The 18,694-nt window shown below is 48.1% G+C and overlaps 1 protein-coding gene and 1 long non-coding RNA gene across 5 annotated transcripts in view; one reads left to right on the top strand and one right to left on the bottom strand.

The window, feature by feature from the left end:
• The first annotated feature begins 68 nt into the window (after positions 1-68).
• The window catches only part of LOC123603607, a 30,738-nt gene continuing 12,112 nt past the window's right edge, over positions 69-18,694 (top strand). For 2 of the 3 annotated variants that reach the window (XR_006714956.1, XR_006714955.1), the window contains exons 1-3: positions 69-427; positions 2,242-2,378; positions 9,222-9,418. This is a non-coding gene — a long non-coding RNA (uncharacterized LOC123603607). Of the gene's footprint in view, positions 428-2,241; positions 2,379-9,221; positions 9,807-18,694 lie in introns of those variants that run through there. The other variant, XR_006714954.1, reaches the window with a different exon arrangement.
• GSDMA (gasdermin A) lies at positions 3,307-15,410 on the bottom strand. Of its 2 annotated transcripts, none has more exons than XM_045488717.1 (12): positions 15,279-15,410; positions 13,572-13,790; positions 13,211-13,391; positions 9,813-9,978; positions 8,923-9,019; positions 8,350-8,397; positions 7,914-7,937; positions 7,371-7,403; positions 6,589-6,743; positions 6,047-6,161; positions 4,644-4,717; positions 3,307-3,916 (listed from the first exon to the last, which is right to left on the bottom strand). In XM_045488717.1, the coding sequence occupies exons 2-12, from the start codon at positions 13,783-13,785 to the stop codon at positions 3,674-3,676; spliced, it is 1,350 nt and encodes a 449-aa protein (XP_045344673.1). In that variant the 5' UTR covers positions 13,786-13,790; positions 15,279-15,410; the 3' UTR covers positions 3,307-3,673. The 2 variants fall into 2 exon arrangements, with proteins under 2 accessions (XP_045344673.1, XP_045344674.1); XM_045488718.1 differs by having other exon boundaries at positions 7,383-7,403.

Raw genomic sequence — 18,694 nt, 5'->3', positions numbered from 1 at the left:
CGAGGAAGGAACGGGGAGGAGCCTGTATGGGTTTGCCCCGCTTTCTTTGGAGTGCTTCAGTGTGTTGATTTTCTTGTGTTCCTCTCGAGTGCATTTCCACGCACGTCCACGAGATGTCCCCTCAGGCTCCAATCTGGGTTACCGCGGACTCTTAAGAGCGCCCGAACCGACGTGGAGTAGGTAGGGCCTATCGTAGAGCAGGGCGTGATGGCGTCATGAGTTGCCGGGCGGTTTCTTGCCCCCACTCGCTCAGTCTGCCCCCAGTTTAGGATAGCAATCGAGATTCTCGAGGCTCATACTCAACCGCCGTCCAGTGCATCCAGCGCGTGGGCAGAAGCTACGAAAGAGATATGTGAGCCCCGAACTGGAGAGTAGGAGGAACTCAATGGGATTCAGACTTCTTGTCAGATTTTAGCTAATGCCGAAAGTAAGGCATAGAATCTTTGTAGCCTGGGAAGGCGGATGGCGGTGGGGTGGGGAGGAGAGTACCCTTGTGTACAATCACTCCAGTATAAAATATACGGGACCACTCTATGTGTGGCACAGGGCCAGCATGTTCGGGGCGCGAGGTTATAAAAACAGCCCTAGAATGTAGTCGGCTAGAAGCTCCGCTCTGCCGTGTACTATGAGGCGGGAGGAAAGCCGGTGGAAGCCCCTATTGGGAGAGGCTTCAGGGAGTCTGCGGGGTGCCTGTTTGCCTCCAGACACTGTAGTGAAACGGGGACCAGAATAATAGTGTACCTAAAGAGAATCTAAGAATCCCCAGGGGGATGAAGTTGAACCAGAAACCCTGTCCACTTATTTTTCAAAGGAATCCTCCAGTGATTCTGCAGGAGGAGGATACAGGTTCCAACTTCTTTTTTTTTATTTTTATTTTTTCAACGTTTATTTATTTTTGGGACAGAGAGAGACAGAGCACGAACGGGGGAGGGGCAGAGAGAGAGGGAGACACAGAATTGGAAACAGGCTCCAGGCTCTGAGCCATCAGCCCAGAGCCCAACGCGGGGCTCGAACTCACGGACCGCGAGATCGTGACCTGGCTGAAGTCGGACGCTTAACCGACTACGCCACCCAGGCGCCCCTAGGTTCCAACTTCTTAAGACAGAAAACAAACCAAAAAAAAACCCTCCCTCCCTAACTTGGAACTTGTATCTCTTCTCTTGATGGAAGTCCTGAGGTGTTTGTTTGTTTGTTTGTTTTTTACAGAGTGACAGAAGTATATTAATAGTTAATGTTTAACTTTGCACATAAATCTAGTTTGAAAAAGATATATTAGTAAATAAGTACCTATTTTTTCCCCAACTTTAAAAACTTACACGAAACCTGGGATAAATGTACTGAAATTAGATTTCCTAGGCAGCACTAGAAAACTCTGTGGTGGAAGAGTATTTGCAAAGAGGAAAGCAGCTACAAAATGAGAATTTCAGAACTAGAGGATAATCGACTAAGTTGTCTTTCAGATACGATTTGTGTGACGCTCTTTTCCATGTTTTGGTCCCTTCCAAATTGTGTTATTTTCTAGAAAATCAGCATATAAGACATTACAGATAATGTGTTATATAAAGATGTCTTATATGCTGATTTTCTAGCAAATAATACAATTAAAAATTACTCCCCAGAGCAAAAATCTGCAATAAAATGTGTAATAGCTTGTGTATAGTAGCTAGTTTAATAAAACATTATCCAAATAATCAGTTACTACTGTTGAAAATTTGTAGTAAGAAATATTAAAAACAACAAAAGACTATCTCTGTTCCAAATTTAGGCCTATTTAAATGATTTTCAATATAGCCTAACCCAATGCAGGGGTTACATTTAATAAAATCTTGCTGACCAGACTTCTAAGACTGTGATTATGTAGGTGGTCCACTAGGATCAGTTGGTTGCCTTGCTTAGCTGAATTATATTAGATTCCTACCATGTGTTTCTCGAATTGAGGAGAATCATTAGGAAAATATCCATCATCCACATGCTCACATAAAGCCTCTCTCTCCACCTCGTACCCATGTCCCACTCCCTGTAATAAAAACTGTAAGTTAGTTGTGGGAAGTCCTGAGTTTTAAACCAGGTCAGACCCTACAAAACAATCTAGCTCTGTTGTAAGGTCATAGAGAGCAGAGGAATATGTTTTGACCATATTCTTTATATTCAAATGTAGAAAGGATATTGTCTCCCCCTTGTCATACTATTGCTGCAAATAGCTCCTTGAACTAAATGGAAAAACATGTTGTCTGATTTTAGGGAGCATGCCTTGACCAATTCCTCCCTAACTGTCTCTGTGCTGCCTTGGGCTGTGGGATGGATAACAGAACTTTTGAATCATCACTGGAATAAACTCGTTAGAGCCTCTTCTTCATAACGCCGTATCTGCAACTCAGGTGGGTGAGAAGAGTAAAGGAGAAAACAGACAAGCTTTGTTGTTCATCCTTATGAAGTTACCTTTCTGGATAGTTAGGGTGTTAGATCATCTCTTTATTAAGTATACATCACAAGAGAAAAACAACCAAGTCAGCAGATAATTACTCAGGATGTCTTTGAGCAATGTAGTGAGGCATTGAAAGATGCCCCAGAATGGGGGAGGATGGCTTAACGCAAAGCTTTTGGCAGTTGATCATGAATTCTTGTTGAGTGAGGGAACCAGTCGGGGGAGGGGGGTGGCTAAGGAGGGGAGAGTCTGACTCCTGGGGCCAAAAACCTTGGAGAAATTATTCCACCTATAAAACTACTTTAAAAGAAATTGGTGAAAGGTGTTAAAACCCAGCTTCAGGCAGAGGAGGATGATATGAACCCAGTAGTTATATAAGATTGCAGTATCTATATTTGCAGGTCCATATTGTGAGCCCACATTACTTCCTCCCACAACCACCCTGAATTGAGGGCAGAAGAGAGAAAGGTGAAATAAGATAATATCACAATTTCTTTTTAAAAGTTATGGGCCAGTCTTATTCTTGGGTACGCTTTTTTTTTTTTTTTTTTTTTTGAAGACTCATCTGTATTTTCTATTTGGTACACTTGAAAGTTGTCCTACTCTTGTTTTGGGTTTGTATCATGAACAAGCCCGTCCCAGTCTCTCAACCCGAGTCCAGAGGACCCTAAAGCCTCCTCTTTGAAGACAACCTGCTTTGATGATCTTCTCACTTTAGAAGCTAGATTCCACATTCTATACCCTCATAAGTTGTTTTCTGGGCATTTCCCAGAATTATACTGCAGGCAGTATAATAGTATTCATGTATATATGATCTATATGTAGTGTGATAAGGTCTACTTTTTTTCTTTGGCAGAAGTTAAAAAAAACACCAGAAGACATTTCACCCAAAGTAAAATAATATTTTCCATTAATGCCAGTAAAACTTGAGTTTTGGAAGCATAAGCAGGAGGGATTGGGATAAGAAATGAATTCGTTTTGGTTTTGCTGAAATGGTTCATGGTTCATAGTTTTAAAAGTTTGAAAGTTTCTACTTTTAGAGGATTTAAGCACCAGCAGATGGGTTGCAGAACTGCAGGGGGAAGGGGAGAGATAGAGCTGGACAAGTGGAAATTGCTTATCTTAGGTGATCAGCTAGGTTTTCTGTCATCTTCAGCCTGGTGGCTCTGAAATACCCTTGGGTGATAAGGACACAGCATAATGAGGTAGGGAGGCATTCAGGAAGCAGGGAGCAAGTGAAGAGGCAAGTTAGGAGGCCTTGGTCAGGAGCTGCAGGAGGGAGAGGCCAGCATAAAGGGCACAGAGGCGGGGCAGGGTGTCTGGGTCCCACATGTACTGGGGGCCCGATCTCTGCACTTCAAGTCCACTCAGCCCCACTAGGGCCTCTGTGAGGGTCAGTTCCTCCTCCCCAAGGGAGGAGAGCAGGTCAGGCTGCAGGGGGAAAACACCCTCTTTATCCTGTAGGAAATTCTGTTCCATTGTGCTCTCCACCTGCAAGGAACCAAAATAGCATGAAAAGAAAGAACTGGAAATGTCTCTTCCTTTCTCCTAACACATAACCACAAAGAGGGCTACCTTTTTCTTATTATAACTCCTTTCATTACATTACAACTCCATGTGGGCCTTTTTTGTTTTTTTAACGTTTATGTATTTTTGAAAGAGAGAAAGAGTGTTAGCTGGGGAGGTGCAGAGAGAGAGGGAGACACAGAATCTGAAATGGGCTCCAGGCTCTGAGCTGTCAGCACAGAGCTCAATGAGGGGCTCTAACTCATGAACCATGAGATCATGACCTGAGCTGAAGTTGGACGCTTAACCAGCTAAGCCACTCAGGCGCCCCTCCGTGTGGGCCTTTTAAAAGCTCTGTACAGTGGCCATTGCTTTTCTTTTTAGCCCTATTGTACAGATTCAGAGACATTAAGAGATTTGCCCACATCACTTGGCTATGAATAAGCAAAACCAGAGTTTTCTGATGTCTCAAGCTGAAAAACTTAGATAATGGCACAAAATTTACTCTTCTACTTCTGGTTATAAAATAGCAAAAAAAAAAAAAAAAAAAAAAAAAAGGGAGAACACGGAGAAAAATGAGCGTGGGCATGAGCCCCTGTGATACGACAGAGGCCCTTCAGGACAGTCTGTCATTAGGCTCAGTCTGTGTCTTTCCACTGGTTCTAGCTGACTCCCTCCCAAACTCTCTCTAGCACCTGCTGTTTTTTCTCACCAGCTTTAGCTGCACGGGTAGGATCTTTTTCTCCATCGATTTTACCAGCAGCTTCTGTTGGGCTTCACTTAGCTCTGGAGGGAAAAGAAAAGCAGAGAAACAAATGTGTGGTGTGGGTACGAAGGGGACTACAGACTCGAAATGGATGCCCTTCCAGAACGTCAGTGTTAGTTAATCCACACATTTATCCACAGTTGAATGCTTGCTGCTCTATGCTAGGCACCTTTGCTGGGTGTGTCAGCAAAGTCATACCCCTGCATTCAGGGAACTTGCAGTGTAGTGGAGAAGGCAAAGCCACGTGCAGTGACAATACAGGGTATTAAGGGAGCGATGGAACGATAGCCGAGGGGTCTATTTTGGTCTTGGCATTTGAGGGCAGACTTTTTTTTTTTTTTTTTTTAATTTTTTTTTCAACGTTTATTTATTTTTGGGACAGAGAGAGACAGAGCATGAACGGGGGAGGGGCAGAGAGAGAGGGAGACACAGAATCGGAAACAGGCTCCAGGCTCTGAGCCATCAGCCCAGAGCCTGACGCGGGGCTCGAACTCACGGACCGCAAGATCGTGACCTGGCTGAAGTCGGACGCTCAACCGACTGCGCCACCCAGGCGCCCCGAGGGCAGACTTTTTAAGAGGACAAACATCTCAGCTTACTCCTGAAGGACTAGAGCATTTTTCTAAGGGGCCATGTTTCATGCAGAGGGAAGAAGAGAATTCAGGGCAAGATCAGAAGATGTTACTCTCTGAAATTAGAGCTAACAAATTTCAGAGTGCCTGGATGGCTCAGTCGGTTAAGGGTCCGACTTCAGCTCAGGTCATGATCTCACGGTTCGTGGGTTGGAGCCCCGTGTCAGTGCAGAGCCAGCTCGGGATTCTCTCTCTCCCTCTCTCTCTCCGCCCCTCCCCCACTCACGCTTTCTCTCTCTCAAAATAAATAATAAAATCAAATAAAGCTAACAAATTTTGATACAAAAGTGATGAGCTTAGCCATATGTAGAAATTTTAAATACGTGGCTGGTAAAGCTAGGGTTACTTCCCAACCTCTATTAGCAAGACTAGGCCACCTTCCCAGACTATCCAAGGTGCCCAAGTGATGCCTTAGGAAGGCAAACAATTTTTTTAAATTTTTGTTATTTTATTAAAACAATCTCTGTGCCCAACGTGGGACTTGAGCTCATGACCCCGAGATCAAGAGTCACATGCTGTACCAACTGAGTCATCCAGGCACCCCATAACCAAATTCCTTAAATGTAGGTATATACTACTTAACTGTGGTATAATTTGCCTGGCATTCATTCATTCATTCATTCATTCATTCATTCATTTGTATATTTGGGGATTCATTCAGTGATTCATTCCTATCGCCGAAAATGTATATAAATGAAGACCTTATTCTCCATTTACCTGTTAGGGCTCCAAGGAAATAGAGGATGGCACCCATAGCCTCCTTTGATAGCCAGACATCTTTTGGGAGTGCCTCCAGGGTCACTTCATGTCCTTTGTCTAGAGCCCCTTCCAGCTGTGGGGAAAAGTGGGCAACTAAGTAAGATAACACAATGAAGAGGCCAAGCATAGTGCCTGGCACATAACAGTCCCTGGACATGTGCTAACTCATGTCCTTGCTTCTTTATCAAGGTACAAAGTCATAAAAAGTACTGGACACCTTGGATTTCTTGGTCCCTGAGCCTTGGACTCTGGAAAGGAAATGTTCCAGTCCTCTTTCCAAGAAAAGGGCCTGCTGGCCTGCTGCCCACCCTCTGTCGTGCCTTGAGGGAATCTGCATCGTTTGCCCTTTTCCAGAGGAATGAGGGAGCAGTGGCCGCCTGGCAGTCTGGGGGGCACCTGGACATCCACCCACTGGAGGGAGACATCCACCTACTGTTGACTCCCCCTGCCAGTTGTGACATCCACACGTGTCTACCAGCAACCTTTCTCTGCGACCTCACCGTGAGTTCCAGGTCTTGTAGCTCCTTTTTCTTCCCGAGAAGTTTGCTGAGGGAGGTGAGCAGGGAGCTTTGCCCTACTTGGCTCAGCCTTTCCACTTCTTGGATCTCTCTTTGAACTTCTTCTTTTAGTGTCTTGAAGTCCTCATGTTCCTCCCCTATTGGGATAGTAAACATGGTAAACAAACCATCTGCCATCTGGCAGCCTGCCCATTCAGTCAGCATTCTGCCTGCGGGGCTCCTTCACTCAGCCTCCCTCAAGTCCCTGTGCTCTGCTCCCAGCCTGAACCTCGCCTCTCTTTCTTCTTGACCAAGGAACAGGATTGTGAAGTTTCTGCTAGCCTTGACTTGTGGAAGGAGTTGTGGTGATGGTCTGGGCAAGGAGGTGGACCAGGACCCGCATTAATATCTAAGGGGGGGAGTTGATTGTCCCTGGGCTCTCAAGCCCCATTCTGCAGCAGTAGACAATTGATTCCCCTTTCTTCAAAACTCCAGCTAAAAGTTGAGAAGGAAAGTCTATTTCCCCTTCTTATGAATTAGTTGACAAAGAGTGACTTTGGTGACTGAGTGAAGGCTAGCATGGATGGGTCTATATCCATGGACGTGGGTAGATCAAGGTTAGCTTGAATCTTGGCCTGACTCTCCAGGGGCCTCGCATCCTAAGAATATGTCCTGGAGAGTGGCTTCCTGGAAGTAGCTCCAATCACCAGGACCTGGGACTCAGCACTTCCCTTTCCCTCCCTTCACCCCACTGTCTTCATGCCAAAGTCATGGGAGAAACTTACAAAATTCCTTACCAGCATCAGATGCCAGGATAACTGAGGGGGAAAACAAAAAACAAGAATGTACTCCTCCGAAACAGTAGCCATACCCAGGGAATGACACATTAATGGGGGTTAGGAAATGTATCCTGTCTCCTGGGATATCCCAGCCATCTTAAGGCTCCACCTGCTCCATTTGTGGGAGGCAGGAATGGGGCAGGAGAGAAGCTAATGCAACGTGAAAAAGGGCTCCCGGATTGACTGAGTTGGCATCATGGTGACTCAGTGGCTCCCGTCCCGGGTGCTGGGTGTGGAGGGCAGAGTTGCAGATGTGCGTGGGACAGGTTATAGCTAAGAAGGCCCTTTGAGGCATCAGACCACCTGGGTATCCTGCCCAAAGACTTCCCCCTTCCACCACTTTTTCCTAAGCTATTGGAATTTCTGCCACATTTCGGGGACAGTTGTTTGCCAAGACCTGCTCTGCCATGTTCCCCGTTGTCAGAAAAAGACTGGAGTTTTAAAAATCTATGTCAAGAAAGTTGCAGCGAAATGAGAGGAAACACTTACGGGTGAGCTTCTCCTCTGGCTTTTCTGAAGACAGAAACAATGCACATATGTCAGCATAAAACCTATTTGTGCTTTTTTATCTAGAGCGGATGTCAAGGTGGCTTTATCAGTGATCATTATAAAAACACACAGAGATTATGTTAGCTCACCGCCCCCCCCCCCCAATTTGGGAACACACAATGCCTCCAAGTTTCATTTCTGCTTCCAGTGGTGCCTTCTGGTCTGTCTTTCTGGTTCTCTGTCTCTCTAGGGCAGTATTCATGTGCTTCTATCTGTCTTGCCTAAAGTTGGGGATAGATATTTTTGGGGACTTGGGAAACAAAACCAGGGGCTTCTTGGGGGAATATGGTATATGCTGTTAGAGGGTACAGGATTTTAGCAGATGATATCAGGGTTGGGCAGAAGATATGGGAAACCAGGTAGCAATTTCACTTACCTCCAGGAGGGAAGGTTTGCATGTTATCATTGTAGATATGTGGAATATCTGTAAAGGTGCAAGAGAGGGGAGAACAGGAGGACCTTTAACAGCTACCCACCTTCCCTTCTCCATTCTCAAGTCCATGGGCTCTGCTAAGGGCTAGGTAGGTCCCTGTCCCTAAATGCCTCACCTAACCCCCGATCTACCTCTATTGCTAGAAGAACGCTTTTCTTTCTCTGTAAATCCTTTCCCATGACAACACTATTTTCTGCCTTGCGTCCTAGTACTGGTGTCTATGGATGTTTCCTCCACTGGCCACAGACTTCTTGAGAGCAGAGGCTGTGCTTGTTCATCTCTGTGTCCCCTTTCCCCAGCTAACACAGTGCCTAGCACAGAGGAGATGCTCAGAACCCAGGGATTCCTTCACTTCCTCTCCCGAGAAACCTCTGCAGTTCTTTCCCCGGCAGCTGGGCCACATTACAGTACACTCCTGCACTATTCCCTGACTTGCCACAAGACGGGACCGGGATGCCTTAGTACTAATGCGGGTAATTCTTGTCTTGAGGGGAGAATATGCCAGTGTCTGCTCACCCCACTCATCTTTGCCTTTGACCATCAGCTGTCTCACTCGAAAGGCCAGGATGCAGCCCTTGGGGATGGTTACGGCCTCCTTGTGGTTTATGGATCCCTAGGATCAGACAATGAGGATTTATGAACCTGCAGAGATTCTGAGACATGGGGTGGGGGAGGGGGAAATGAGGAGATAAGAAGTTGAAAACCCTTTACTGGTGTCCCAGATTGTCTTTCCACCAGTCTGGACTTCATGGAATGAGCTTCAAAGCTCTTTTGCATCATCCCACTAACAATCTCTATCTCTCTTCCTGGTTCAGACACATGAAGGAAGTGGCCAGACCTGCTCCGTCACCTGCCTGTGCATCTCTGTCCCACCTGAGAGCTTCCACAGGCCCCGGTGCCTTCTTCCTCTTCGCCATCTGTCTTGTGCTCATCTCCTCCGAGAAGCCTTCCATGACTAATCCTACTCTCAGCTCCAACTCATCCCTTGAAAATTTATACAAACTAGATTTAGGTATGTAGACCATTACTTATTTATGTCGAATTTTCTAAGCCTGTGTTCTCTGGGCTTTAACCTGTGTGTCTCCTCCATGAGACTGAGAACTTTCTAAGAGCAAGGGTGTCTCTCCTGTACGTTGGGAGCACCATGAGGGAAATCCATGACTATGAGTTTCCCTTCCTTGATAGCTCCCTGTGGCATTTGGCACAGGGATCTGCCCACCCAGGGCACCCTTGCCAGAGAGAGGATTTGTGTCTGGCCGACAGGAGCCTGAATCTTGAAAAGCAGGAAGAACGAGGGGGTCCTTTTTAGTATCCTGGGTGGGCACCGATAAGGTAAAGTTAATGTGTTAATGCAGCCTCTAAAGAGAGGCTAAATGTAAGTGTGTGTATGCGTGTGTGAACCAAACCTGTAGTCCCAACGGGGCGAAGAATGGGAGGGAGAAGCAACCCTCCGCCTTGCCAGCTCTCTCCAGAGTGACCTCCTGCACGGTCTCCACCACCTCCATCACCACATACAGGTTCTCCCCTCGGTTTCGCATCTCCTTCAGGAACGGGTGCTCAGCTGACAGCTTCCTGTGGCAGAGGAAGCATTAAGGAATCAGCCAGAACCTCTCCAGGCATGGGCCATGAGCTTCTCTTTTCTTCGGTCATTCCCAGGAGCTAGGCATGGTGGCGTCAGGGAAAGGGTGAGGACTCTGGAGTAAGACCGAGGCTGAAGCCCAGATCTCCCGCTTACTAGCAGAGCAGTTACTTTTGAGTCTTGGGCGCCTCATCTATAAAATGAGGATAATTACCCTTCCCTGCAGAGTTGCTGAGAGGGAAACTGAGAAATCAGCAGCTTCTGGCCCGGAACAGGCCCCTCTGGTTGCTCTTTCCCCCTTTTCCCTCTGCCTTGGGGTGCCTTCCCCTCTCTCCCCCCCACCCCGTTCTTAGCCCTGTTCATCTCTCCGGGGGTCCTTTGTCCCCATCTCTCATCCTGTCTCTGCTATTAACCCTAGTTCCTTTGACCCCATTTGCTTGCCCACATAAACGTGTGCTTTGATCTTTCTACTCCCTCAAATTACCATTCCATTTCTTTCCTTCACTTCTTTGGCAAGTATCTGGAAAGCTACGCCCATACACAGTCTTTACTTCCTGTCCACTCCTCTTTTATAATTTGGCTTCTGGTTCTCCTCCTCCACTGAAATTCCAACGACCTCCTGCCCACCAAATTCAAAGACCTTCCCTAACTCTGCACAACACTGACCCCTGCTGGCCAAAACCTCCCTGTGACTCTGTCTCCGGGGCTTCCAGTCCCACTGTGCCACCCTGCTTCTGCTCCCACCCTTTGGGCTTCTGATTCCTATCCGTTCTGTCTACATGTCCTGTGTTAGTTTCTTTGGTTCCCTAAAATTTTACATTCTCTAAGATTCTGTTCTCAGTTCTTTGCTGTCTGAACTCTCTCGAACATCCTTCCCTGCCCCCAACCCCCTTCCTATAGTTTTCATCTTTATATGGCTCACCACCACACAGGGATCTTCACCTGACTTCTCTCCTGAGCTCTGGGCCCTCATTTCTAACTGCCTTAAAATTTTTCTTTTAGGGGCACCTGGGTGGCTTGTCGGTTGAGCATCTGACTCTTGGTATAGGGTCAGGTCATGATCTCATGGTTTCGTGAGCTGACATCACGGAGCCTGCTTGAGATTCTCCGTCTCCCTCTCTCTGCCCATCCCCCACTCATGCTGTATCTGTCTGTCTCAAAATAAATAAATAAACTTAAAAAATTTTTCTTTTAAACTTGAGATATAATTGACATATAACATCATATTGGTTTTAGATGTCCAACATATGCAATGCAGTGTTGTTAACTGTGGCCCCTCAGCTAATGTCTCACTGGACCCGCAAACTCAAAACGTCCAAAAGGGACTCACAATCTTTCTCTCCAAATACACTTCTAAAATCATGCTTCTTGTTTTTGTTAATGTCATCACTTGGGTCAAATCTTAGAGTTATCTTTTTAAAATTCTCATGTATTTAATTAATTAATTAATTTTGATAAAAGTTGTATACGCTTAAGGTATATGACATGGTTTTTTTAAGTTTATTTTTTTAGTAATCTGTACACCTAATGTAGGGCTTGAACCCACAACCCCAAGATCAAGAGCTGCACGCTCTTCCGACTGAGCCAGCCAGGTGCCCCACAACGTGTTTCGATGGACATATACATAGAGAGATGATTACTACAGTTGAGCTAATTAACATATCCATCTCCTTACATAGTTACCGTTTTGTGTGTGTGTGTGTGTGTGTGTGTGTGTGTGTGTGTGTGTGTGTGTGGTGAGAGCACCTGAAATCTACCCTCTTAGCAAATTTCCAGTGTACAGTATAGAGTTATGAACTGTCGTCATCCTGCTGTACATCGGATCTCCATCTTTGACGAAACCTTCTCCCTCACCCTGCAATCGGCTGTCAAGTCCAGTCTATTCTGTCACCCCAGAGGTCCCCCAGCCCCAATGGTTCCCCCCTCTTTATTCTGACTGCTCTTCCCTCATTTTATATCTCAGATCCTCATTTTGTATCTCAGATGGACAATGGAACAGTGTCTTGCCTAGTCTGCCTCCTTCCAACTCCTGTCCCTCCTCCTCTAGCTTCCTTTCATGTGGCCAGATTAATCATGACACATCAAGGTGTCATCAGGGTCCCCCTGAGGCCTACAGAATAGTTCCACCTCCTTGACCAGACACCTGGGCCCTCCATGGTCTGGGCCTCCCTACCACCTCCCACTTGCTCTACTCTTACCTTTTCTGCTCCTGCCAAACCAGCGCTTCATTCTCCCTAGAGGTTCTGAGGTTTCTCACCCATGTGCCTTTGTAATGTCCTTCTCCCAGACTTGCATGTTCAATTTCTACTCATCCTTCAAAGCCTAGATCATGGGCTGCCTCCTCTGAAGTCCTTCATTTCCCCAGCCAGAAGTCCCTCTGGCCTGCCACAAAACTCAGGCAAAGTCCTCCTATGGCACTTACTACTTCTCACCTTGGATTGATTATAGTCACTGTTGTACATCTCTCCTGCCCCCAACTGCTAGATTGCAAGGTTCTTGGACAAAGATGTCCTGGTGCACCCTGGCACCTAGTAGGGTATTTTGCACTCAGTGAGACTATATAAATATTTACTGGGTGACTTTCTAAGCACCCCAGCCCTTCCTTCCTGCCTCCCCAGTCCTCATCTCCTTCTTTCAACCACTACTTAACTAACTTAAAAGTTAGTTTCCTGTCAAGCCAAACATCTGAGATGTCCAGACTACCACATCGACATGGCATCTGCCACACCCCTTGTGTTGCTGGGGCAGCATTCCCGAGGGCACCTGGTGTGTGGATGGGACTGAGCAGATGGCTTGATTTATGGGAGCAGAACGCTGTGCCCAAGCTTCACTAGGGAGCAGTTAAGACCCTTTCCTTTTTTAGTGTATTTTATAGAGTCATAGTTTAGGAAGGAGCCCTAGAGATTTTCGTCGAACCCCATCATTTTTCAGGAAAGAAAACTGAGGTTCTGAGAGGACAAGTGATTTTTCCAAGGTCACACAGCAAGTTAACGTGACCATACGCATCCTCATGTGTGTATATGATAGTAGGGGGGTGGTACTGGAGGTAGCGGAAGGATGGGGGGAATGGTTAGGGAATGGCACTCATGGGCCAGAAGCTCTCCTGTGGTGACCACATAGGTGAAGGTCAGTGTGAAGGCCCTGCCCTTTAGCTCAGGGCCCAAAGCACCCTTTCCAGGCACCACCCACCCCATCCTGGTAGCCCTCCAGCCCTTTCACTCTCACCTCTCCTGGTGCAAGGTCTCCAGAGCCTTGGGAGCCACACTGAGTGTCTGGACCTCCAGGGTACTGCTTCTGGACAGCCCTGCAGTCCCCGTCACCTTGACTGTCTTTGGCATGTCCACTTCTCCCTCCACTCGGGCATCCAGCATATTCTTAAAGCTAAAGTTCCCAGAGTCTGTTGGATCTGCAGGAGAGAGAAGATGAAAGGGGCCAGGCTGGCAGGCGTTCCTCTTCCCTCGCCTTCTGGGAGAACTTTGGGCTACAGGACACCAAACCACATCTGGGCAGAGGGAGCTTTGGGCTCCTCCTCACAAGCCAGTGCCTGGTCCCACCCCTCTGTCCTCAACCCCGTGTCCAGACTAACCTGAAGGTGAGCTGCCAGGCTCAAGCACATCCAGGAGGGTGTAGTCAGTGCGGACGTATCGGGCACCCCAGAAGAGAGTGCTCTTTCTCTTCCTCAGCACCAGGCAGAAGGGATGGAAGCGCTTGAAGTCTATGAGGCTGTCAAGGGGTGTCAGGTCCCCTCTAGGGTTTAGCTGTCTGGCCAGAGCCCGGGTGACATTTTCAAATATGGTCATTTTCTCTGTGGGGGGTGGGGGGAGACAGGAGAGTGACAAGTTGGGAGACCAGGACATGGGAAGGCCCCTGCAGAGAGAGATGGGGCTCAGGGTGTATGTGGGGGGTGGGGCTTCAAGATGCCTGGATTCTAGGATGTCAGAGCTGAAAGGAACTAAAGGAGTCTTCTCTTTACGACGAGGAGACACAGCCCCGAGAGCTGAGACAACTTGCCCGAAGTCACAGGGCTGCTTAGAGAAGCCAGGCCTTCCCTCTCTTTGCCAAGGGCTCTTTGCTCACCCTGTATTCATTTTCTTCATGGACTCGGAGCCTGGCTAGAGCATTTCATTAGTGCTGCAAGTAAAGTTCCTCTCATACAGCTGTGCCCACCTCGTCTTCCCCAAAGAACTGTGACAGCGGGGACCTGGGATGCCAGGGAAGGAGGCGGCCACCACTGGTGCCAAGGGCCCGAGGAGGCAGATGCTGTTTACCTGCCCCGGTTGTCCTTTCTTTGGGTGGGGGGTCACTTCCCTGTACCCTGTACTTCCCTTGTGCCCACCTCCTGGTTCTTGGGTGCAAGTAGACCCACTTCCCTCCAGGTGCTACCCAATACACCCAGGCATTTGCCTTTGCTCCCTCTGCTTATAATACGCCCCCTTCCAATCCCTATTCATTAAGATTCATTTTGGGTCACCTCTTTGGTGACTCCCTTCTCACTCCTCTCCAGGCAGCTGGTGACTCTATCCTGTGTCCCCAAAGCACTTTGTACATGCCCTTCCGAAACACCTGCAATGTCATGTTGTTGTGATCTGTGCACCTGACTCTCGCCTACTTGATTGTGGCCTCCCAGAGGGCAGGAAATGGGTCTTAGTCATCCCTGTAGCATCAGCACCAAGCACAGTGCCTGGTGCAGACCTGGAGCTTGGCAAATGTGTGTGGAAACAATGAATGAAGAAATGAATGAATGTGGCCCTGGGAGGCACATACTGGGGTGAGAGGGCCCTGGAGAATGTGGGGTTTGCAAGAGCCTGAGGTTCAGAGTCTTAGGTTTCTGTCTTTGAGGTTCAAGTCCAGGTGCTTTGGCTGGGTGGCCAGCTGGCACAGCTGGATTATTCCTGTGGCTGTAAGAGGACACAGCAGCTGGCCTGGAACTGCCTCACAGCCCATGGGCACCTCACAGAGTCAGGGAAGCAGGAGGCACACGTACAGGTGCCTGGGACCAGCCTGCCAACCGCATGATCTCCAGTGTGCCTTTTTTACTCCTCATTCCTGGAAGGGCCAGGCCAGGCCAACCTCCTGGGGCCAGCCAGATGCCTTTGGGAAGGGATCAGGTGAGTGCTGTCTCCTCCTCACCAGAGAGGAGCTCACAGGACCACTCCTCACTTCTCTCTCCAAGGCCTATGAAGACACCAACCCCCCAGGGCTCTAGGGGACTTCTAGGCCCTTCTCTTCCCACCCATGTTCTTGTTCATCCCTAGAACACCCCCCACCACCCCTGCTGTCATCAGGCTCTTACCAGAGAGCAGTTCTAGGTTCTGTCCAGCAGCCGGCTCTCAGTCTGTAGGTTGAGAGAGTGACTATCCCTCACCAGGACAGGCTGCCGCTTTATGCTTCTCTGGAGGCAAGGATGTAGGCTTCCAGGGACCCCGCCTGCCCCAGTGACCCCACCCCTATCCTGCTCTACTTCCAGGAGAACAGCATCAACCTGTTCCACGTGTGCCCTGCCCCGGGCCCTGGGCCCTGGCCTCCTGAGGGCTGAGGGGGTGGGGAGCTGCCAGACAGGTGCCAGCGTGGGTGGAGGGAGCCAGACCAGATAGAGGTGGCCACTGAAGGTTGGCTTCATGGGCTGAGAGGAGAGGAAAGAAGGCACGTTTGGGAGAGGGGCAACAGAGAGGCAGTGGGAGGTATGCGTGCGCACGCGCGTGTGTGTGCGTGTGCGTGCAGGTGTGATGAAGGCGGCATCTCTGTTCTGTCATCATTGTGGTCATCAGGAAGTATGTAGGATACATGGTAAGGCCTTGTGGGCATGATAAAGGGATAAGAAACCCCGTGTGTCCACAGATCCCAGCAGAAAGAGCAGCTGAGAAGCTGTCCTGCGTCTCTCTGCTGGTCTGCCTGCACATCACTCCCTCCCTCCCTTGGTTTTCGCCGCATATACATACCTGTGGCGCTGCTAGCTGCCTGTGCTTGTGTAGGCAGAGATGCAGATAGACCAAGGGGTTTCCTGCTGCTCTGTGTTCAGCGTGTCTGCTCCTCATGGAGTATCGTACCCACACTTACACGCACACGCACAGGCAGAGGCAGAGTGGAATTAGTGGCAAGACTACAGAGCATGTCTGCCTCGGGAGTTGTTCTTAAGTCTGTGCCTAGAAGGAATTTCAAAAGGGACTTTACACACCTGGTTGGGTTTCTAGATGACAAATCAAGACATTTCCAAGCAAGACTCCTTTAGTGTTGGGACACGAGTCAACGTCTGCATGCGTATATAACCTGAATACAACTGAGTCTGTTTTCATGCTCTAACTTTGAGGCTCTCCTCAGTACCACTCATCCAATAGGAAATGCAGCCTTGAAAACCACGAAGGGAAGTTATATGTTTATTGAAAGTTTTCTTCTTTTTTAAAAAAAACTTTTTTTAAAAGTTAATATATTTTGAGGGAGAGAGAGAGAGTGTGAGTGTGAGCAAGAGGGGCAGAGAGACAGGAAGAGAGAGAATCTCAAGCAGGCTCCATATGCTCAGCGCAGAGCTTGACATGGGACTCGAACCCATGAACTGTGATGTCATGACCTGAGCTGAAATCAAGAGTTGGATGCTTAACCGATTGAGCCACCCAGGCACCCACCCTGTCTGGAGGTTTTCTTGAGGGGCTGGTGGTTAATGGGGGAGATCAGACCACACCACACTCAGCAAAACTCCCTAAAAACTGAATTACAACTCTGTCTCCAAAGTCTCATTCAAGATGACAAATGCTCCCAAATCTCTCTGTGTCATAAAACAAAACCTTCTGGGTCTCTAGTCCCTGCCCCCTATCTTCTGGCTCACCTTCCTTCCTGTACCCCAGACCTCTCTTGTGGGGCCATCTACCACTTCCTCCTTCAACAGCTCCAACCAAGGGCTTGGCTGTGTGGGAAGGCTGTCTTTAGTCATTCAGTCCCTGTCACATGGGCGCATGTGTGCAGAAATAGGTGTATGTGCTATATTCTTTCCATCTCTACCTGTTTTCCTGGTTCTTCCTGGATTTCCATCTCTTCCTTTCTGTGGCTCTTAATCACTGCATTGATGTGACTGATGCCACTGCAATCCAGCATATAGTCCTGGGCTGTGCAGTCTCTCAACGTTTATTTATTTTTATTTTTTAAAAGTTTTTTTTTTTAATTTATTTTGAGAGAGAGATAGAGAGCAAGTGGGAGAGGGGCAGGGAGGGAGGGAAACAGGATCCCAAGCAGGCTCCGTGCTGTTAGCGCAGAGCCCAGTCTGGGGCTTGAACTCACAAACCATGAGATCATGACCTAAGCCAAAGTCAAGAGTTGTAGGCTTAACTGATTGAGCCACCCAGGCACCCACCCCTCTCATCCTTTAGATGGCCCCCTCCCCATCTTCTCACTGGCCCACCATTGCCTCAGTGAGACTTGGGAGTTTCTTGTTGGTGTCTACCCTCTTTCCACTGGCTGCAGGCCAAGGTTTCCAGTCCAGGCCATCCTCCAAAGATCCGGAGGGCAGTGATTTCAAGAAGCCACATGTGTATCTGCTCTCTCTGAGGACCTCAAAAGCCCATTTGGCCAGCTTTCTCTCCTCTGACCTGGAAGTCTTGCTCCTTTCATTTCTTTTGCCCTCCTTCATTCATTCTGGACTCTACCAGACTTGCCTTTGTTCTCCTCATGCCACTCCATTCCACCTCTGTCTCATTGAACCATCCCCCAAACTGCCTAATGGCGTTCAGAAAGGGTGACTTTGAGGGTTCAAGGCAAAGAGAAGAAATAAGGGCTTGTGGGGTCAGCCAGGTTAAAGATCTTGTGCTTTGAGAATAAAAACAACCATGTCAGGCTTGTTCCTGTGCTGCTCCTCACCTCCCTCCCCCCCTCACCTCCACCCCCCACCCCCTCCATCTGGATGCTCTGTAATTTTTGTTATTTTCCCAGTCCCCCTGCCTCATAGTCTTAGGGATCAGGCCTCTTCCAGAGGCTCCTTTTCCTCAGAGTCCTGGTTTACAATCAGAGGAATCTGGGGTATAATTTAAATTGTGCTGGAAGAGATTTAATTTAGACTAATTTGTAAGAACTCTTTAGGTGAATTTAAAATGACTTACTGAAAACAGGAGGCTGGGTGGTGCTTGGTGCTGTTTTAGGCGGCAGGCTTTGCTCTCTATCTCCCTCTGGTGGTCACTCAACAGAGGTAATGGCGATAATCACCCTTACTGTGGGCACCAAGCTTGTAATTTGCATGTAGTTGCTAGGAGATGGGGATGAGGGAAGGGAGCTGGCCTAGGGGAGGAAGCCACCTGTTCTCTGGGAACCTGAATGCCTCTCTGACCCATAGAGTGCATTGCAGACATAGACATTGGGACAGGTTATTTCCTTACCCATTTTCCTTTTATTATTGTTGATTTTCTCAAGAAGAGGCCAAAGAGGACAGAGATGAGGTAGGCTGGTGGAGTTCAGAAGGGTGGAAGGTACTGATCCTGGCAAGAATGGGAAGAAGCTGGCACAGACATACTGCCAGATCTTCTCTGAGTAGAAAGAGGTGAAAGGGCTAGGGAGGAAGGCAGGCTGAAATGGAGGTGTAACCCTCTGGTAGAAGGGCAGGAAGAACATACCTCAGAGGCATTGTATTTTATATTTCCTATGGGAGGTTGGAAGTTTTCGGGTGTAGATTGCAGACTGGGAGCTATACTTCCATAAATTCTCCTTTCTGAACAAAGTAAAACCCCCATA

The sequence above is a fragment of the Leopardus geoffroyi genome, chromosome E1 (assembly GCF_018350155.1).
Source record: "Leopardus geoffroyi isolate Oge1 chromosome E1, O.geoffroyi_Oge1_pat1.0, whole genome shotgun sequence".
Taxonomy (NCBI): domain Eukaryota; kingdom Metazoa; phylum Chordata; class Mammalia; order Carnivora; family Felidae; genus Leopardus; species Leopardus geoffroyi.
The sequence above is the reverse complement of the archived record's forward strand: the minus strand, read 5'-3'. Positions and strand labels throughout refer to the sequence as shown.